This window comes from Cyanistes caeruleus, chromosome Z, assembly GCF_971803275.1.
Source record: "Cyanistes caeruleus chromosome Z, bCyaCae1.hap1.1, whole genome shotgun sequence".
In the NCBI taxonomy this organism is placed as follows: domain Eukaryota; kingdom Metazoa; phylum Chordata; class Aves; order Passeriformes; family Paridae; genus Cyanistes; species Cyanistes caeruleus.
In genome coordinates, this window is record NC_141732.1 from 71,158,381 (window position 1) to 71,180,813 (window position 22,433).

The 22,433-nt window shown below is 39.2% G+C and overlaps 1 protein-coding gene and 1 non-coding gene across 11 annotated transcripts in view; both read left to right on the plus strand.

The window, feature by feature from the left end:
• The window catches only part of ZFR (zinc finger RNA binding protein), a 48,358-nt gene that overhangs the window by 3,991 nt on the left and 21,934 nt on the right, over positions 1 to 22,433 (plus strand). For 4 of the 10 annotated variants that reach the window (XR_015280317.1, XR_015280318.1, XM_086867706.1 and 1 more), the window contains exons 1-6: positions 4,329 to 5,010; positions 15,616 to 15,898; positions 17,319 to 17,463; positions 18,247 to 18,465; positions 19,635 to 19,885; positions 21,232 to 21,423. Coding sequence is in view for 6 of the 10 variants with exons in the window: in XM_086867706.1 (XP_086723832.1) it covers positions 4,880 to 5,010; positions 15,616 to 15,898; positions 17,319 to 17,463; positions 18,247 to 18,465; positions 19,635 to 19,885; positions 21,232 to 21,423 (1,221 nt within the window). In the remaining 4 variants the exon portion in view is untranslated. Of the gene's footprint in view, positions 1 to 4,328; positions 5,410 to 15,615; positions 15,899 to 17,318; positions 17,464 to 18,246; positions 18,466 to 19,634; positions 19,886 to 21,231; positions 21,424 to 22,433 lie in introns of those variants that run through there. The other 6 variants (XR_015280320.1, XR_015280319.1, XM_023944002.2 and 3 more) reach the window with 3 other exon arrangements.
• Positions 11,419 to 11,556, plus strand: LOC111941180 (small nucleolar RNA SNORA66). The gene has a single exon (XR_002869888.1). It is a non-coding gene; the product is annotated as a small nucleolar RNA SNORA66 (small nucleolar RNA).

Sequence of the window (22,433 nt, forward strand, 5' to 3'; positions counted from 1 at the left end):
AGTTTGAATCATCAGCCAAGTTGCTAATGGTGCACACAACTCTTGGTTGCCAGACAGATGTAGCCCCATTCAATACTGCCCTTTGGTTGCTGCCATCTGGACAGAGCACTGTGAATGTGCTCATCCCACAGCTGAACAACTTGTTGAAAAAGGATGCTGTGAGGGACAGTGTTAGCAGCTTTAGTCAAACTGGAACTGCATCCACTGCCTTCCCTTCTTTCAGGAGGCGAGGTAACCTTATGATACAGGGATAGGTGTGACAGATTATTGCATTGTTCTTTAACAAGTCTTTCACTTTCCAATAGCACTTGGTATCTCCATAGTTTTTCCAGGAGCTGAGGTTACACTAATAAGTCTCCAGTTCCCTGTTTCTTGCCTCATGTTTTTGTAAATGAGGCAAGCTTCCAATCAGCAGTGACCTGCCCAGACTCCCAAGGCCTTTGGTAGATGATTGAGAGAGGTCTTGCTCTAGCAACTGCTGGCCCATTCAGTATTCTGGGGTGAATCCCATTAGGGCCCATGGAGACATGGGAACATTCAGTTTAAAAGCTGGTCCCTCAGAATTTGAGTAACAGTTGTGAATCTCAGAAGTCACTCAGAAAACTCAAAGGAGAAAATCTGCTGTACTAAGTGATTAAAGCTGCTTTTAAGGAAAGTTTCTGTATTTAATTCTAGACTTGTAGACTTGTATAAACTCTTTCAGAACTGCAGTTCCTCAAAATGACAGTATTCTAATTTGTATTATAGTAGTGAATCATAGGATCATAGAATATCCTGAATTAGAAAGGACCCGTAAGGAGCATCAAAGTCCAGCTACTGGCCCTACACAGGACATCCCCAAGAATCACACCATGTGCCTGAGAACATTGTCTAAACATTTCTGGAACTCTGTCAGGCTTGGTAGTGTGACCACTTCCCTGGGGAGCCTGTACCAGTGCCCAGCCACTCAAAAAGGATGAAAAACCTTTTGCTGATAGCCAACGTAAACCTCCCCTGACAACTTGAGGCCATTCCCTTGGGTCCTGCCACTGATCACCACAGAAAAGAGATCAGTGTCTGCTCCTTTGCTTCCTCTTGTGAGGGTGTTGAAGGCCACAGTGAGGTCTCCCTTAGTCTCCTCCCAGCTGAACAGACCAAGTGACCTCAGCCACTTCTCGCACTTCTCACGCTTCTCCTCTCCAGACTCTTCACCATCCTTTGACCCTCCTTTGAACACTGTCTTACAGGTTAATATCTTTTTTATATTGTGGCACCCAAAACTGCCCCCAGCACTCAAGGCGAGGCTGCCCCAGAGCAGAGCAGGAGAATCCCCTCCTTTGCCTGGCTGGTGATGCTTTCCCTGATGCCCCCAGGACAGGGTTGGCCCTCCTGGCTGCCAGGGCACTGCTGGCTCCTGTTCAACTTGCCTTGGACCCACAGCCCCAGGTTCCTTTCCATGGCACTGGTCTCCAGTCTATCCACACATCCAGGGTTGCCTTCCTCCAGGTGCAGAATTTAAGTCAAGAACTGAAAAGACAGTGGAGCATAGAAGTCACTGTGCCTTCCTGGAATTCCAGCTTATCCATGGTCATGGTGGATCATTTAAATACTGTCATCCTTCACATAAAGAAAAAATTAAAATTTGTCCAAGTATTAACATTAAATACTGATATTTGAAGTGGTTATAAAGGTCTGATTGATAGCTGCTCAGGTGGTAGACCTTGGATTTGGAAAATTCAGGCATATTGGGTTGTTGCTGTTTAGCCACAGTGAGCAATTAAGTACTACACAGCCTCTTTCTCTCTTCTTGCCCAGCCTGGTGGGGAGGAGAATCAGAAAAGTAAAACTCCTGGATTGAGATAGGAACAGTTCATAGATGAAAGAAAATAAAGTATAATAATATGAATTATAGCACTAATATTAATAAAATAAATAGTAGTAGTGAAGGGAATAGGGGGAATAAAACCCAAGAGAGTAAAGCAATGCACAACACAATTGCTTATCCCCTGCTGACTAAATGTCAAGCCTATTCTCCAGAAACAATTAGCAGCTCCTGGCCAACTCACCCTAGTTTATACGTGCATGCATGATATTCTATGGCATGGAATATCCCTTTGGCCAGTTTGGGTCAGCTCTCCTGGCCATGCTCCCTCCTGGCTTGTGCACGTGCTCACTGACAGAATACAAGAAATGGAAAAGTTCTTGGCAAGAGTGAGCCCTACTGAGGAACAACTAGACCATCACTTTATTACCAGCATAATATACATACTAAATCCAAAATACAGCACTGAACCAGCTACTAAGAAGAAAATTACTCTTCCCCAGCCAAAATCAGGATGGGCATGCAAAACTTTATACTTACTGTTGTAACAGTATAACCAGTAAAGTTCCTTCAATTGATTAAATAAGAAGAGGAATAGATTACTGTCTTCATTACTGCATAAATACTAATTTTCATAAAACATGAAATATGAAGTCTTGTTTCATATTTAATCAAAGACAGCAAAAGAGCTAAGTGCCCTTTAAACCTGTAAATAATGTATTAGAAGCATTCTTGTTCCTTTCAGTGTTGTTGCTGCATAAAATTTCCTGCTACCCTACTCATTTAGAATTCTTTGTGTTCACTACCCAGTAATAATATCGTGATTTACTGAGAAGCATTAGATTATGCGAATAGTAATGCAGGAAATTTCTCTGAACATTACAGGACCTTTACAGCTTCTGCTTTCTGCATTAGGTGGCATTAGGGCCTAAGATTATAAACTTGCGTGCAATGCAAACCTCATTTGTTACTTATTTAAGTGACTGTACTAATCTAGTCACTCTTTTTAAGAGCCTGAAATAAATGTGGCATTTGGTGATACTAGTCTTCTTTGTGTATGTATGTGTGCATACTCTGTATCTCACCTGAGCCACTGTGTGACTATTCAGTTTGAAATTCCACCCTAATAGTGGCTTGTCTTTGCCACGTAAAATAATAGTAGCATCCTTGGTTCTGTGCTGGAGAGAGGTATAGTTATGCTTTTAATCTCAGATTGGCTGGTTAAAATGCTAGTGGAGAGATAGGGGCATTGAGTAATGTTTGGACAGAGAAGTGTGCAAATGTGATAGTTTTATTTAGTTAATCTTGTATTATGGTTTTGGTTTCTGTTAAAAAGGTGAAGAATCTTTTAGGTGCTGTGAGTTTCATCTTGGTGGTATCCAAGCTATTTCTTGCTCTAATGAGACAGGACATCAAATGATGGGAGATGCTTGGGTAGTTAGGAATGATTTGTTAGCTTTGAATTGCCTTCAAACAGCTTGAATATTACTGAGTGTGGCGAGCTGTCACAGATAAAGGCAGTTTTAGCAGTGCAAGTTCAGAGCAGACCACAATGTCTGTGAGTCCAGGTTAAGATGCAATCTTCTAGGCAGCAGTGTGGAAGTGAACTCTTGCAGTTACAGCTGGTTTGGAATTCAAATACAGAGCACCATGTTGCAGCATATTCAAGTAGTGCAGAACAACAAAAGAAAGTGAATTGCATGGATGCAAAAATGAGTGTGCATGGATGAGTTGAGAATTGGTTGAGGATGTTCTTTTCACATTTGCTGGTATTTCTAATTTTGTCTTCAATATCTGTCCCAGTTAACTGTTCTTCATCTATATACTGGTTTGAAAAGTATTGAGTCTTTCAAAGATGTTAGGGCTGTAATTCACATAGGCATACCAGACCAAGCTTAAGGTATTCACTAAACATAATTCAGTCTTGTGTTGATGAAAACAGGATGGTAAGGACAGCAGTGGGTAGGACTTCTTCTGCTGACAGTATGTTCTGCTAGACTTGAGCAGGGAAAGTAGTCATAGTTTTACCACAGGGTGAAGCTAAAAACTCAGAATGCTTGCTCTGTGTACTTTGAGCCCATGTTCTCTTGAGCATGCTATCTTGACGCATACATAATTCTTAGCAGAAGAGATTTCACTGAATATGGCAGAGCTGTGTGGAGCTGATTTTCTTTGGTCAATGAATGTTAGTGTTAAGTGCTGTGATAAGTTAGTATTAAATAAGAATGTCAAGTGTTTAAGTAGTAAACATGCTGTTCTAGCTCAATGTACACAATAAGCATCCAGTACTGTTGTTCTTGAAAGGATTTTGATGGACTTCTTTTCAAGTCAGTGAGGTCCCACTCTTAAAGGAGATACACCAACACTAGAAAGGCAATAAGGGGCTCTGAGTGTGTTAACTTGAGTTGTATGCCAGGGTTGGAATAGTCTATAACAGGGAGACAGAGAAGGTGGTAAATGAGGGGGGAAGGTGCCTCTAGTCAAATAAGCCTTTGCCATTTTAAGGAGGGAAGCCTGCCAACTAGTTGAAATTTGCAGCAGGTGCTTGTCTTCAGGGACTGAGTACTTGAGGATATTTTCTGTCAATGGTATAGTTGTGTCCTTTGTAGCTGTAGCCTCAGAATGGGTTGATGGTTATAGGCTTAGCTGTGGGGTGTTAAATTATGTGTGAAATTTTGTCTGCTACTAAAATACAACAATGGCAGCTTAGAGCATAATTACATTATTGGTGCTAGAAAAGCAAAGTAGTAGCTTAAGGCAGGAAATACAGAATGTTTTAACAATTTAGTACAATTTTCCATACTAGTGAAGTTTCCTTCCTTTTATGGAGAATTTGCAAGTTTTAGTGTTTTTTCTGTTTAGTGTCTTCATTAATGGTCCAGATGTTAGGGCAAAGTGTACTCTCAGCAAGCTTGCTCATGACAGAAAATGATGAGAAGTGACTTACGTGCCAGAGGGTTACAGTGACATCCAGAGGGACTTCAAAGGTCTGGAGAAAACGGCTGCCAAGAATCTTGGGAAGTTCAACAACGGGAAGTGCAAAGTTCACTATGAAAGAACAGCCCCATGCACTAGTATATGCCATGGGCCACCCAGCTGGAAAGGAAGAGGTCCTGGTGGACACCAGATTTGAATGTGAGCCAGCAATGGGTCCTTGCAGCAAAGAAGGAGAATGGCATCCTGGGATGTGTTAGGCAAAGTATTACCAGGTGGGTAAGGGAGGTCATCATTTCCCTCTTGTGCAGCACCAATGAGGCCACATCTGGAATCCTGTGTCTGTTTTGGGCTTCAGTACAGGAGAGATATGGACATACTGGAGAGAGCCCAAGAGGCCCACCAAAGCTGCTGAGGAGTGTGCAGCATTTCTCTAATGAGAAAAGGCTGGGAGTGCTGTGACTATTCAGCCTGGAGGAGGGTGGGGGGGGGATCTTCTTAGTGAGTATAAATACCTGAAGTAAGGATGCAAAGACGACAGAGTCAGGCTTTTTCTCAGTGGTGCCCAGGACCAGAGGCAATGGGTGCAAACTGAAGCACAGGAGCTTCCCTCTGAATGTGAAGAAACACTTTTTAAATACGAAAATGACTGAGTCCTGGCACACATGGTCTGGGTAAGTTGTGGAGTCTCCATTCTCAGAGATGCTTAGAAGCTGTCTGGATACAGTCCTGGGTGTCTGGCTATAGGTGACACTGCCTAAGTGGAATTGGACCCCTGATGGACCTCAGGCGTACCTTCCAATCTCTGCCATTCTGTAGTTTTGACAGGGATAATGTTAGTAGTTGCTCCTTATTTTTTAGCAGATGTAACCTCTCAAACTAAGTTCTTTTTCTTTTGCATATTACCATTCAAAGCTATTGAATAGACTTGAAAAAAATGAGCTTTTTGAAGAAAGTAGTATAGGCAATGGTTTGTCTGTTGTGTGTGGCTCAGCAAAGAGAGGTTGATACAGATCATGTATTACATCACTGTTACAGACACCCACAGTATATACAGGGAACAAAACATGGCAGAATTTGATTGGATTTTAGTTAGATTGTGAGACTAAATGTAGCGATAATGAAAGAAAGGGTGTTTTGAAAACATGAGGCTGTTCATCTTTGAGGTGAGTTATTGATAAGTATATGGTTTAGCTATCTAGTGGCAATCAGTAATTTCTAATGGCAGGATGCAAAGAAATTTTTAGAACAAGGAAGGGGAAGGGAAAACTCAAAATGGCTACAAAACCCTGTCTTTTTTAGGCTTTATGTAGTTAAACCATAGAATGTATTACTGCTGAAATTTAGCAGAATTCAGGAGGGTATAGCACATTTGAATGCCTTCAGGACTCTCTGGATTCCTAGTGAATTGTATTACAAGTTGTATTATGTTGACAAAATTGTAAAAATAGAAAAAAAATAATTTTCCTTAAATTTCTTAGAATATATTCAGATATTGAAAATGTTATGCCTGTAGTGAGTGACAGACTCCAGAAATACAAAGGCAAAGTCACTCTTAAAGTGCAACATACTGTAGTGTAATATTTCACTTCACCAATTTATGCTGTTTATTATCAAGTGTGTATAGGAGAATAAACTCGCTTTCTTTTTTCTGTTAATTCTAATTTTGGTTTTGCTTTTCTCTGTCCATGTTCTATTAGAACATCGGAAACTTCATCTGACCAATTATTCAGGAGTGCCTCTTCCTAGGTTAGGATCTGCTGCAGTAGCAGATTGCACTGCTTCTAACAGTAACTAGAACATACTTGTTTCAATCATCATGTTCCTGAAAGAACTGCAGAACTGTGTTTTTTCCTATTCTGCTATTAATAGAATAATCTGTGAAACTTTGAGAAACCTAGCACTTAGATTTCACCAAATATGGTTTCCTTAATGCTAAAATGTTCCAATGTTCTTAAAAGGTACAAATCAAAAAACCCATCCTAATTAGTGGAAGGTTTCATTCAAGACACTCATATTTTAAAAACTATTTTAGAGCTTAGCTTAAATGATGTGCATGGAAATCAGTTCTATAAAGGAAAAAAAAGCCCTGCAAGAAATGTTTTAGAAGTTGTAATTTCTGAGGAATACTGTCTTTTGGATAGAGACATACTTGATTTTAGGCCAGATCCTAACTGTCTATCAAAACAGCAGTCGTCAGAATACTGAAACTGAAAAATCTGAGATGTTCTTTGCTTTTTGGAGGAGAGTTTTCAGTGTTCAGTAACCTAAACAGAGCTGGAATAGGAGCAGCATTTGTGTGCATGTGTTGCTTTTTACTAGAGCAGCGTACTGAAGATGAGCAGGTTATGTGCACACGAGTAACAATTAATTTCTACTTTTTTATTCAAATAAATGAATCAAGTGTGATGAAAAGCAGGGCTTACAGGGAACATTTTATGTGCTTCCTGTGTACATACCCTTTATAAGCTACATGTCTTACTTGGAAGGCTGCCTTTTATGTAAAATGTATTATTCCTGTGACAGTAACTGCCACAGATGGATTATCACATTTCTTAATACATGACTTACTCAGCAAATACCTTAATGTGGAAAATAAAGTGTCTTACAGTCTTCATTTATCTGGCAAAATAGATAGCATTAAATAAAAATGTTGTGTTTTCTTTATATTACTAGCATAAAAAAGTTATTTTTTCTACTTCCCATTTAGGTTTAAACAAAAAAGCCTCCACACTTTTTTCAAGATAAGGGCAGTAGCTGGAAATGAAAAAAGACATGACATAAATGCATTGCAGAGGAGAATTCATTATTTGCTGCAGAATTGCTCTTAATACTGTGACATTCTTTGGTAATCCAGATCTTCGTTCAGTGTTGCTGTTGGGAAGTAACTAACAAAGGTTCTCCTGTATTCCATCTAACAAGTTCTTATCTAAGCTTTTTTGGGGAATAATGCTGCTTATTATGGCTGTTTAAATTAGGCAAACACGTGGTTGTGGAGCTGAAGAACAATGTTTTGCCAAGTGGACACCTGTACTTCATTAATTGCTGTTGACCAGCAATTTCTGCTCTCCATAACTTCTGTCTGTTTAAGCGTGCTGCCAGCTTTTTTTTTTTTTTCTTTAAAAGTCCATGTTTCTTTTTTCATATCAAAAACACTGCTACAGTGTTCTTGCTGGAGGTCTTTAGGCAGTTCAGAAAAGGTTATTAATTGTAGCTTGAATGTTCTGGTTTTTGATGAGAGAAATAGAAGTTACCAAAAGAATTATGAAATGTATCTAGTTACTTTAATAAGAAATACAGAGCAGTGATTGCTAACACCTTCTGTTTTGAGAACTTGTTCTCAGGGTGTGGACTTCTTGTTGCTAATGTTTTAATACAGCTTGGCCAAATGTTCAGGGGAGAATTTTCCAGGCTAAGTATCTACCTAGAATTACACTGTTTTTTGCAAAGCAATGCTGTGGCTTATTTGGTTTTGTGGTGTAGAATTGGGCAGGGAAAGCTTCATAACTATTTGTTTCCTCAGTGTTTACAATGGAGACTTTGTACAAGTCTTGTACAAGAAAAATATTTTAAAATTGTTATTTTATTTCAGAAGGACAGTTCTGGGTGTACACAACAGAATTCAATGGTGATACCATGCAAACATATGCTGTATTACTCCTATATCCAACTTTAAAAATATCAGGGCAAAACATCCCTGCTTTGAGAAAAGGTACTTGCATTTGATGAAAGGTGTTTTGTGCATGACAGCAATGTGGATAAGGCCAGTTTTTGCTTTGGCCTTTACTTTGGGATGAACTCTGCAAGACTGAGAGACAGGGTGGCCCCTCAGCCCCACCCCTAGGAAATCAGATTATCATGAAATTAGAGATTGCTGTGGAGAGATACATGGCCACAGCTCACTGCAGTCAATCTTATCTTTCAGGTTTAATATCATAGTGGTATTTTAGAATATGTGGCACTTGTGCTGACACAAATGCAACAGAAAGATTGGTATTTCCCATCATTAGTCTCAGTAGAGATTACAGGAGGTGTTATTCAAAGATTTGAGTCAAAGGTGTTCTACAAAAAATACTTGTGCAGAGAAATACAGTACTGCTAATAAAGAGTTAACATCTCATTTTCTTGGAGTTATTCAGCTGGAATGTGAAAGATGAGGACAAGTATACGCTGTAGTGTAAAGCTTCTGAATAAGTCTGATATCAATAAAATACATTATTTTTGAATTCAAATTTCTTATGGAAGATGTGGTATAACACTAGTACAGCAGAGTACAATTTGAAGCTACCTGTAACTTCCTAAATTAAAGAATGATTTATTCTGAAAGTGAATGTAAACTCTTAAAGAATTGTTGTATGAAGTTACATTGGATTGAATGGTCAGAAACTGTATCTGCCTTTGTAGGTGTTGGTCTAGAGCTCATTTGGTTTTGAAACTGGACCTTTTATAAACTAAAGAAATAATTCTTGGTAGGATGCTCAAATGTCATGTACTGGTTTTGGCTGGGGTGGAGTTAATTTTCTTCATAGTAGCTGATACTAGGTTGTGTTTTGAATTTGCACTGAAAACAATGTTGGTAATACAGGGATGTATTCATTACTGCTGAGCAGTGCTCAAACAGCCAAGGCCTTTTCTGCTTCTCACTCCACCCACCAGTGAGTGGCTTCAGGGTGCACAAGAAGTTGTAAAGGGACACAGCCAGGACAGCTGACCCAACTGACCAAAGGGACATTCCTTACTATATAGCATCATGCTCAATGATAAAACTAGGGGGAGAAAGAGGAAAGAGGTGGTGTTCAATGTGATGGTGTTTGTCTTCCCAAGTAACTGTTTTTCGGTGATGGAGCCTGGCTTTCCTGAGAAGGCTAAGCACCTTCCGCTTTTCTGGGCATATTGTTGCACCTCAGTGTTTTTTGAGGGGTCTAGAACTGGACAAAAGATTCAAGGTGTGGCCTCACCAGTGCCCAAGTACAGGGTGAAGATCACTGCCCTAGTCCTGCTGGCCACAGTATTGCTGATACATAATAATTCCATTGGTCTTCTTGGCCATCTGCCCACATGCTGGCTCATATTCAGCTGCTGTGGACCAGCACCCCCGGGTCCTTTTCCATTGGGCAGGTTTTCAGCCATTCTTCCCCAAGTCTGTAATGTAGCCTGGGGTTGTTGTGACCCAAGGACAGGACCTGGCGCTTGACCTTCTTGTGCTTCCTATGATCAGCTTTGGCCCATTAATCCATCCTATCCGAATCCTTGTTTTGTTTCGCTTGTGTGTTTGGCCTTTGCCTTCCATATTAAACTGTCTATCTCAACCCACAAGCTTTCTCACTTTTACTCTTCCAGTTCTCTCCCCACTTCCACTGTGGGGAATGAGCAAGTGGCTATGTGGGGCTGAGTTGCCAGCACGGGTTAAACCGTGACACACTGGAACAGCTTGTCTGGAGCAGTCTCATGATCTCCATTCTTGGAAGTGGTCAGAACCTGACTGGACAAGGCCCTGAGAAACCTAGCTTTAAGATAAGCTGAGTTTTGAGCATTGGATAAGGTCAGGTGACTTCCAAATCCTTGTTTAAACCAAAATAAGCCTGTGAGTTTTAAATTCCTCCTAGTTAATAAAGCAAACTGAATTGAGTGTATTTGGAAGATTTGGAATATTTGCTTATTAGCAAAAATGCTAATAAGGTTTATTAGAATTTAGTTTGGGGAAGAGAAGAGTTGATCTACAAAGAAAACGGGCTGCATCAATGAGTTAGCTTCTTTCTCTGCAGTCCTGCAAGTACCTATTGGTGTATTCTTAACACATAGAACGTACAGAGTAATTTGTATAAATTCATCTTTTCCCCACGGTGTTGAGGGATGCGCTGAAGAACATGCATGTGGTTTGTTACCATAGCTCAGCTGACATACAGTATTTCATTGGTGCTTCAAAAACTTGATGATATGCCTAGATCTTTTGGAGGCTTCTTTATCAAGACTAAAATGAAGTACTTTATGTGGTGCAGTATGAAAAATGACTGCTTAAGGTAGAGATTAGTAAAATAATTGTAGAGAAGGAGCTGGTAGAGGTGATTAGTAGAAGAACTCATCAAATAGCAGTAATTGCAGTGGAGTTCACTAGGGATTGGTTGTGACTTTAGTATTTTTATTAGTGTGGCATGTTATGCTATTTGATGTCAGGAAAATGAAGTCAGTACACAGGTAACTTTAAAAGAATCTACTCTGAGGAAGCTAAACTGCTGGGAAAGAAAACAGTTGTCTGGAGCAGAGTGGGTGGCACAGCTGAAAATTCGTATGAAATGACGCATGAGGTTCTTGCCATCTGTAGTCAAAGAAAAACAGATAATATTAAGATGGGTGCCCAGATGAAGGAAGAGTGGAATAGGGAGTTTGGCAAACTAATCTAGGAGGAGCTAAGTTCATCTCAGCAAATGTGATGAGGCACTAATCAGCAAACCAGGATAAGAACTCTTGTGAGTTAATTGAAGGAGTTGGCACAAGGATATTTTTATGTAAATTAATTATATTAAAATGTCTGCTTATCTTAGTGTTAAAGGTATTCAGTATGACCATGGAGAGAAGAATGCCACAAATTTAGAGGAGATGTCACAGTTAATTTCTGTTACATAATGTAACACAACTTTTAAAAAGGAAGAAGCAGTCATTTCTAGAATGCTTTTCTTGCAGTCTTGCAAACTCAGTCGCGAGCTCTGCATGATGTTGCAGAAGCAAGGGGAACAGGTCTGCTAAAATAAACATGGCCATAGAACCTGTGTTAGCCTTAGAAATCTAATTATTTGGGCTGTTAATTCTATGCCATGATAAGGAAATTTGCTTCTCAGTTGCACAAGAAATGAAATTTTCAGTACCATAATCTTGTTAATAGTTCTGCTGGAAATGTTCATAATCTTTTCGCAATTTTAAATACTGACAACTATCGGGTATCTTTAATCGTACATATTCTGAGTTCAAAAGCTTTTTCTTTGCTAAACTGACTGGTACTGTTACTTTGTAGTGTTTTGTGGTCACTGTATCTTATTTTGTAACAGTAACAAAGAGTTCAATGAAACATGGAAAAGCCAAGCTAGTGCTTCAGCACAAGTCTTCCGCTCCTTTTCTTTTTTGCTGTTTCCCTGTATACATATAATTAATATGGGTTCTGACTCTCAGCAGATCAATTTGTAAGTTTCTGTGTTTCTTAAAGTTTCTGCCACGCTAGAATATGACCCCAACACGGAACCCTTACATCGTTTTCTGCTAGATTAATAAGTTAAATCAGTGCACTGAATGGCTTGACAAGCAGCAGAATTAGCACCAGCGATGGAATAAGATGGCTTAGCCAGCATTGGTGTTTGGAAGAAGGGAAAACTAAGAGTGGGAAAAGTGTGAAGCAAGACTTACCTTGTTGGCAGTATTAGACTGTTGATGTGTTCAGCTGCAGTCAGTTAAGCAGTCTGCTGTCTGTTTACTCAGTTTAATGATATTTTAGTAGATATATAGATCATGATAATTACCTCAGATTTTGTGAATATTTTACACTTCTGTACTGTTAGTTATGTAGATTATGAGGTCTAATTTTATAGACTGTCATTCACTTTTACCATCATAAAACATCTTCCTGAATTTTGTGATGGGGTCTAATTTCTCATGTTAAGTAAGCGGAATTTTCCTGGGAACATCAGGGAGGAGGAGTTGTTGGAAGCAGCAATAGGAGGTAAATCAAAGTACCTAGGTCTTTTCATTTTTCTCTTGGGCTAATAATTGAAAATAACATAAAATATTATTGTAAGTGCAACTCATAACTGAAGTAAAATTGGATAGAATGCAACTAGTCTTTTAAGCAGTGAGGGACATATAATGGGAAGAAGGTGGTGTCCAGGCATGTAAGTACATCAGTAGTAACATTTTCTCTGTTTCTACTGTGAGAATGGTTTGGAACAGGGAGAGAGGGGGTTGCATATGTGTTTTTTTAATTTGTAAGTGGGTTGTGCTGTAATTGAAATGATAAAATCAGGTTTTCAAAAAATAAGTTAAAAAAATATTACTGAACACCAGGGAGTTGTGGGTATGTCTTTTGTGAAATTGAAAGTATATAGATAGAGCTTTTATTGAACACCAGTATAGGAAATGTACAAAAAAAATCAGAATCATTATTGAATCCCACTTGATGTGATTGTTCCAGATAGTGATATTTTATGTATTTCATTTTATTTGCTTGAAAATCAAAATAACTATTCTAAGTTTCTAATCATAATCCACAGTTAGGTATTGTAATAGGACGACATCATGCAGAGTTACATATTGGTGCAATCTAGTTTCTTTTCAAGTAGTTAAACCTTTGAAGCAATGATTTTTTAGTTTTTCTGTTAATATTTGTGGTTTTTTAGTAAATTACCACATATTAGCATCCTACCTGAAAATTTTAGAGAGGCAGATTAGTCTCAGCATGTGCCTGGAAGATTGCCAGAGCTCTGGTAGTGGTTTTCTTGCTTGATATAATTGTCTGCACTTTTGATGCTTCATGCTGCATCAGTGGACTTTGCTCAAGCAAGTTGGGCCAGCTTCTATAATTGTAACCATCTGTTGGAGAACTCTCCTATCAGGTATATGTGTCTTAAGTAAATACAACAGTTCTGAGCTGATTTTCACGGAAGTCTTTAAAATTTTATTGCTTGAATATGGTGTAATGAAAATCTTCATGCTAGTAAAATAGTACCTGTTAGTACACTAGTACTTGCTCGTAATAAGCTCTCACAGAAAAGTAGCATTTTCCTTAATCTGACAGGTGTGTCTCTTTATTGAAGAACTACTAAAGCATTTAAAACTTGCCAGTGTGGAAAAAATAAGGGTTTGGGACTACTGCATTATTTTGAATGAAAGACTTGTCTTCCACTGCTTAGAGACAACTGTCGTGGTTTTAAACCAATAACCAAGAAAATTACTTACTTCTTGCTGTGAGATATGGATTAGAATAAGAGCAAAACAGGCATACAACTTAAAAGGGAAAAAAAAGAAAGTTTATTGACAAACCACAATAATAAGAACACCAGAATAAACTTCCAGAAAAACCTTTCCATCCCCTATCTACCCACTATTCCCCTGTTCACATGACAACAGAGACAAAAACTCTGGAACTCTGATGGTTAAAACAGTCCCAATTCTTGTTAGTCTTTTTACCAGTCTTTATAGAGAAACAGAAGTTTCTTCCTGTTAATTTATGGAGTTTCTCACAAGAAAACTATTTTTGTTATAGTTTTCTATTGCCCTAACGTTAGCTGCTCAGAGCTGCTATTATTAGAGTTCACTCCTCCCATTTTCACATCACTCTGAAGTATGTATGGGCCATGCGTCTAGAGATAGCATTTTTAAGGATAAGTTATTCAAAGGCAAAAAAAGTCTTCTTCATCTGTTTCTGTGAGCTTCACCAGAAAACAGTTTTCTCATTGCCTCTCATGGCTTTAAATCTCCCAACAGTTTTCTCATTGCCTCTCAAGGCTTTTAATCTCCCAGCACTTCACTATACTATAATTACTCTTTACTCAAATTTACACTTTGAACACTATTCCTCTCTAGATCCTGTATCATGAATTAAAGGAGTTCTTTTCAGGACTTCATTGTCCATCTCCATAGTTTTAACAGGGAGATATTTCAGCTTAATTAAAGCATCTTCTTAATTCTCTACCTCTTCTGAAGCTTCTTTTCTTTCTTGTCACTGGTAGTTTATAAAGTCTCTTTTCATGTTGATTGATATCTCTCTCTCTCTCTGGATAAAAAGATTAATCCGCAAGTCTCATCTGGGTAATGAAAGAGTTAACATCTTGCCCAGGCTTTTGTAGATGGTTCGGAGATCTCTGCCGAACAGGAGCTGGAGCCGTCTGCGATGGAAAGTTCCTCATGGCTGCTCTAGAGTGTGTAGTCGCTGCTCCAACCCGCTGCAAGTCCAGGGCCTCTCTCTTTCTTCACTGGGCAGTTTCTAGTGAATTAGTTACAGCAAAACCTGCAGCCGAGCCAGAGATCGGCTCGGCTCGGCCCGGCCCGGGGAAAACCTTCCCCAGGCCCCCCCATCTCCCGGCCTGGAGACGGGGCAGGCCCGGCCCCATCCCCGCCCGGCCGCATGGCCTGGGCAGGGACGGGAGGCCTGGAGCTCCGCCACCCTTCACAGCCAGAAAACAAAGAGAACCCAGAGAGCTCTGCTTTTACATTTTAAGGTAGGGTTCACAAGTTGATCCCACTTTTCAATGGCCTAAACTGCTGTCAATTCCCAGCAATGACCGATAATTGGTCAGGAGAAAAGACTCCAAGCACTTCCCAGCAACTCCAACTCCCTTAAAGGTAAAGTAACTCCATGACAACAACTCAACACAAATGCCCCTCCTTATGAAGTAGATAATCTTCTGCATGAAATGCCAGGAACTATAGAGCATGGAGTAAGGGGTACAAACTGAAATAGGGGACATTGAGGTTAGTTGTTGGAAAGACATTCCTTAGTCCAAGAGTGGCAAGAAAGCTGGAACAGGTTGCCCAAGGTTGATTGTGGGTGTCCTGATCCTGGCAGCATTGGCCTTGAGCAATCTCTGGTCTAGGAGCTGTCATGGAGTTTGGGACTAGATGGTCTTTAATGTCCCTTCCCATGCCTTAACATTCTGCGATTCTGAATGTGTCTGAATGTTCTGTGTCCATCCACAGAAATTTAAGAAAGATATAGCCTTTTCAATGGGATTGGAAGATGGTTAATAGAAGCCATTAAATAAGAGTATGCACAGATAGAAGGCTGCTCCAGATCTGTCGTAGAACAGGCAAAGTATTAGTCGAATCTGGGATTTTGAAACGTGCAGGCATTAACTTTGTAGGTTGGATTAATTACTTATTTTCTTCTGCCAATACAGCCAGCAGCCAGCTTCGGGTGTAGCCTATTCCCATCCAACCACAGTTGCCAGCTACACTGTCCACCAGGCCCCAGTGGCGGCACACACGGTCACTGCAGCCTATGCCCCGGCCGCAGCCACAGTGGCAGTGGCCCGGCCTGCCCCAGTGGCCGTGGCAGCTGCTGCCACAGCTGCTGCCTACGGTGGGTATCCCACAGCACACACAGCTACAGACTATGGCTACACGCAGCGGCAGCAAGAAGCTCCACCACCACCACCTCCTGTCACCACGCAGAATTACCAGGTGGGTTCCTGCTGTGTGATTTTTAAAGGTACTTTGAGAGGAGTAAGGCTGTTTGGAAAAGAAGGTGTGTTTTTGTGAAACTGCTGCTGTAAAGAAAAGCACTGTCTTGCTTTGGCCTGGATGTTGGTTTGGTGTTCAGTAAACTGGGTCATGAAGCTGAAAAGACTGTTCCAATAAGAGGAACAGTAGAGGTAGAAATAATTCTTTTATCAGATACCTGGGTGCCACTGGAATCTAGTACCAATCCTGTGAGGACAGAAGATTGCCCTAGGAGATAAACTACCCTGTAGGTAGTTTCTGGATATCCTCTTCTGAGATCCCTGCGGATCTTCTGTGGATACAGGCTTTTGCAAAAGGGCTTTTTGCTCTCTGTCTCCTTTCATCTTGAAATATTATGTTTCTTGCAATAATTTTTCAGCTTTTTAATCCTGAACTTATCAAGACATTATATAGATTCTAATTACCATTTTGGTTTGTTTAAAGGGACTATATTGTTGCTGCATTTTCTTAATTATTCTGTATAGCTTGTGTAATTTGTTATATATTCTCAGGTATTAGATACATTTGGAAAAAAAGAGAGTCCCCTAAACTAAATAATTCCTTTTTACACAGATTGGATGAAAAAGATTTTGTTGTTTTATTTCTTGGAATTAAAAAGAATTTTAATGCATTAGTATATTTCTACTTTAGTAGTTCATGCCTTGCTCCCCCTTAGTTGATCAACTCATTGTGCTTTACTGTAAACATGGTGAGAATGGAAAAATGTATGTATATGCATATACTGGCTTCCAAGTCATCCCCTTCTAAGTTTATTTGAGATCCACTGAATTGTAAAGGTGTCAAATAAGCTGCTTTCCTTGCCTTTATAGACTAGTTATGGCTCACTAATGAACTAGTTGATACACCAAAAAGTAAAGAAGGCTTTAAAAGTACCACTTTCATACTCTAAAAAATATATTAAGACAAATGTTGTTAATGATGAGATTTTAAAAGAAAATACAGGCTCATGTTTCTACCCCTGAGAATTTATTTGGCCTTGTAGAAACTCATGTTTTGTAGAGATCTGTGGTGGGTTTTTTCTTAATATTTTACAGAAATAGAATCTGATACAGTCATTAAAAGCTATTGAGAGAAGATGCTTTTCAGAAATAGTTTGGTAGAGAAAGGGATTAATAGCATGAGGCTGATTCCTGTATTGAGTCTGTAAAAGACCATTAGGGCTGTTTCAGGCCTGAAGTATCTATGAGAGTAAATTTAATTTCTCTAATGCATTTATTTGTGTCTACTGTACATGTAGATGGGGAATTTTTACTCTACTTGAGTAGGCCAGAAGGCAATACATTGTTAATTTGACTCTTCTGATGACTTCTATTACTCTAGCTATATACCTACAGGTGGTTTTTCTGTCTTGAATTCTTAGGATTCCTACTCTTACGTTCGATCTACCGCCCCGGCTGTGGCTTATGACAGCAAACAATATTATCAGCAGCCGACCGCAACTGCGGCAGCCGTGGCTGCTGCTGCCCAGCCACAGCCCTCAGTGGCTGAGTCCTACTACCAGACAGGTGGGTGGCATGATTAAAGCTGCTCTTGTTATTCACAGTCTTGTTGACTACTTTAAGCCTTAAAAATGGTATTATCTTCTTGTTTTTAAGTTTTGTCATGTAATCTTTGTTACTATGTGGAAAGTTTTTCTGTGCCTAGAACTTCAACACTTGTGACATTGCTATAAGTAGCTGCCTCTGAGGTTTGGACTGCCACTAAATACATTCAAAATATACTTCTAGGCTAAGTTCTTACTGATTAGTCTAGAAACCTTGCTGAAATAGGTTGAGATAATAAGTGTTGTGTTCAGATGATAACTCAGTTAGAAATACTCTTTCCGTTCTCTAGGTACTTCATGTATATAATTCTCTAATTACTCGTATCATGATTGCTGCAAAGCATGAATCCTGCTTATTTTTTTGACACAGAATTAAGACAAATGTTTAGGTGTGCTTTGGTTTGGAGTATTCTAGTAAAACTGTTGGATAAGAAGGTTATTTAATACTTGTTTAAAACCATGCTAAAAACATGATAGCACAGTTAAAAATAAATAAATTTAAGGCTTACTACTGTGAGCTGTGACTTGATTGAGATACATGATATGCAGTGCCTAGCCATGACAGTAAAGCAATCAAGTGCACAACACTAAAATGCAAAACAAATGAAACAAAGCTCCCAAAACAAACCCCCATTTTTACACATTTGTTCACGAGTATATTGTTAATTTTCCCTTAGTATGGTTTGCATTTCACTCAACTAAAACTTGTCAATGTTTGTACACTTGTATTTTCTGTCTTCATTAGCTCCGAAAGCAGGATATAGTCAAGGGGCAACTCAGTACACCCAAGCCCAGCAAACACGGCAAGTGACAGCTATAAAACCTGCAACCCCAAGTCCAGCAACAACAACGTTTTCCATATATCCAGTGTCTTCAACTGTGCAGCCAGTGGCAGCTGCAGCCACTGTTGTGCCATCCTATACTCAGAGTGCAACGTACAGTACAACAGCAGTAACTTACTCTGGTAAGACTTTTGCATGTTTTATTGCTGGGATCCTTGCAGTTGCTGCAGAAGAGGCTTTCAACACTCAGAATTCTAGCAGTTTGCTCAATTATATCATAGTTTGCTGAGAAGTATCAACCAGTTCAATCATTACAGTGGCAGAATGTTTTATTGTATCTTTAAAAGAGGTTTGATGCATTATGTGCCTATTTTGTTACATGTGAGAGCATACAAAGTGTTGGCATTGCTACCTGAGCAGTAAGGTATAAACTGAAATGGAGAAAATGGAATATAAAACTTAAGGAAAGGCATCCACACAGATGTTACTCCCAGGAAATGGGAAGGGTGCATGCAGCTACAGAGACAGGGAGGAACAGTTCAGTATAAATCTTGTAAGTTTGGGTTGTCCTGACCCAAAGTGGAATGAGAAATGTGTGCTGAAAAGACCTTAATTCAACCATTAGGAATCCAAAACACAGTTAAAGATGAAAATATGGTAACTTCATAGCCATAGATGGTAATTAACTGGCATGTTATAGCTACCCTGTACTTTTTGTTTTCTTTTGTTTCCTGCTTAGAAAGGGATTTTATTACTTCCTTGAGACAGAGCCTGGTTTCCCTGATTTATTCAACCAGAAATCAAGGACTGTGTAGCCAGGTTTTAGGGAGTGAAGCATCTTCTCTGTACCAAAACAACTTAAGTCACTGAAATAGGATGTAATAACACTAGACATTCTGTCTTTTATCTTCATTTTTTTCCCCTTCCTCTCCATATTATCAGTCCTTGCCATTTGGAAATGTGAACAGCAAATCTGGTTCTAGAAGATTTCTTGTTTCATGTGGCCTTTGCTGATTTTTTTCACTATAGTTCTTGTTCCATCATACCCAGTCTTACCAGATGCACTAAGAAATTTCCTATGTTCTCTAGAGATGCTTTGATATATCTAACATAACTATGTGTCTGCAAAGATGTGTCTAGAATTGAATATATTCTAGCACGATTAGTAGCTGTATATTTTTCTGCTGTGAAACATGAAGCCAAATTCAAGACTGCCTGACAAGATCTCAGTGAATTACTTATATCTTGCCTTGTCCCTCAACTGTTATGCAACATGATTTGAATTAGTGTATTATGTAATTGATACATTATATATGGTGATGTAACATTTGTTTTTATTTTAATTTTTCAGGTACCTCCTATTCTGGCTATGAAGCTGCAGTGTATTCAGCTGCATCATCCTATTACCAACAGCAGCAGCAGCAACAACAGAAACAGGCAGCAGCAGCTGCTGCTGCTGCTGCTGCAACAGCTGCTTGGACAGGGACCACCTTTACTAAAAAGACACCATTCCAAAATAAGCAACTGAAACCAAAACAGCCTCCCAAACCACCCCAGATCCACTACTGTGACGTTTGCAAGATCAGCTGTGCTGGACCACAGGTATCTGTATTATATATTATTCTACTATACTTTATTCATAATTTCTTCAGCTAAAAACCTGACCCTCTTAAGAGTCATAGAACTGTAGAATAGCCTGGGTTGGAAAGGACCTTGAAGATCATCTAGTTGCAAGCTCTGTGCTGTAGGCAGGGACACTTGAGTGCCTCCAGGGATGGGGCATCGACAGCTTCCCTGGACAACCCATGCCAGTGCATCATCACCCTCACAGTAAAGAATTTCTTTGAAATACCTAAACTGACTCTCTTTCAGCTTGAAGCCATTCCCTCTTGTTCTGTCACTCCAGGCTTTTGTGAAAAGTCTCTCTTCCATCTTTCTTATAAGCTCCCTTTAGGTACTGGAAGGTCCCAGTTAGGTCATCCCAAAGCCTTTTCTTTTCCAGGCTGAACAAACCAGATTGTCTTAGCCTTTCCTCATAGGAGGGGTGCTCTATCCCTCTAATCAAGAGTATTTTTTGACTTTTAGACCTGATTGTATACTTCTACTAAGGGAATAATGAAATAAAAATGTGCACTATTATAGAAAGAGTTCTTATTGGAAGACATAAGGATACACCCCCTGAATTGGTACAGAGAAGCTTCACCTGACTTCAGAATTATTTGAAACTCTGAATGTGATTTGTTTCTTTAGTGTAGGAAACTTCTTAGAAAATACTGTTTTGAGAGCTGTGGGATTACACAAATTTTGTGAATGGGAAACCTGAAAATTTATTCTTCATTATATTCCAACTTCCCACTTCAGTGTCTCAGTGGGTACAAGTGCCTAGAAAGTTAATAGAAAGTCAGGCAGAGTGTTTGTGTGAGTCTGATTAAACAGTTATTTTACTTTGGGTAAACTTGTCATTATTTCCTACCCTGTCTGCTCTAGTGTTAATATAGGAACTAATATAAATTTTTTGATTTCTTTTTCATTACAGCTTTATCTGTGCACTACCTTCTTTTAAATTGATTTTTCTGTTTATCTGGATCCACTTAGAGTTTGAGGGAAGCTGAAAATCAAAAATAATTGAATGCAATGCAGGAAACTGCAATTTTCTGATCCTATCAAATTTTCAGTGGTGATGATGACCACTACTTGATTGGAATTTTGAGAAGTTAGAGGGAAAAAAAATGTGTTATTTTACCTAAGTGTGATATTCTGATGCTGGAGAAGAACATTTTCTGGTCTTAGAAGTGGCCTATTAATGCCTTAGAGCATGCTGTACCACAGAAATGTTCAGTGTAGGAGGTACTTCTTAGGTAAAATGTGTGTCTTCTGCTATGTTCTGTATTACATACATTCACAGTACAAAGACAGCTTACTTGTGTGTGTTTTGTTTATTTAAACAGACTTACAAAGAGCACTTGGAAGGCCAGAAACACAAAAAGAAAGAAGCAGCATTAAAAGCTTCCCAGAACACCACCAGCAACAGTACTTCTGCTCGTGGAACTCAGAATCAGTTGCGCTGTGAGCTTTGTGATGTGTCTTGTACTGGTGCAGATGCTTATGCTGCCCATATCCGTGGAGCCAAGCACCAGAAAGTGAGAGTTTTCTCTTTTTCTTACCATGCTAGTCAGAATAAACATTTCTCCCCATCATTTTTTCTCATTTTTAGGAAGGAGAAAATATGCAGAAACAATAGAATTTAAATTATGTTATTTAAAGATTTTAGTTCTTATTTTCCTTTCAAATTTGTCTTTAGGCTCACTATTAGAAGGGCATTGTTGAAAGAAGAGGGGAAATATTGCCATAGCACCAATGACAAGGGGATATATTGGGATATCATGCAAATCGTAGGAAGAAGGTGTGAGGATGAGAGAAAGAGTGAGATGAGGGAAAGGTACCATTTGAGGACATGTGGCACCATGCTTGTGCCCCCTAACTTCTCTCAGAATTTTTCTTAAGATTCATCTTACGTGTCTGGCTGGGACAGTAAATCTTTCAGTGCACTTTGAAACACTGTAAGCTGAGCTAGTGCAAAGAAGAGGAGTGCAAGGCATCATTATTTGATAGTTCTTGCAAAGAAAACTGTCTGTGGAAGCAAGGAACAATAGTAGTTGTTGTAGTGGACTTTACAGTGAGTATATTTAGAAGGCTTCTGGTACACGCGTTTTTCTTATTGTTTGGGTGCTCTTTTGTGGGCATTCTGAAGTAAAAACTCTGGGCTGTACTGTGAAATGCTGTGACCCATGTTTTAAACTTTGACATAGAACAGTATGTACAATGATAGGTAGAACACGTGTTTAGAAATTACAGATTTTCCTCATAACTCTGGAAAGATTAATGTCACTAACAAATACAGTATTAATGCTGTGCTTTTATAGTTCGTTGCATCTCAGGACACAGGCATCAGTAACATTGTTCTTATTAAAATAAATAAATCTCACAGCATGTTTAAAAGAGAGCAGAAATTAAAATTTAGAGAGACTTGCCTGGTATTCTTCCTTTAGTAAACTGAGCCATTGCTTTCTTCAGTTGTGCTCAGTAACTCAATCAGTATATGGAGTATAGTATATATTATTATCCTTTTATATTTGGAAATAGTTTTCTC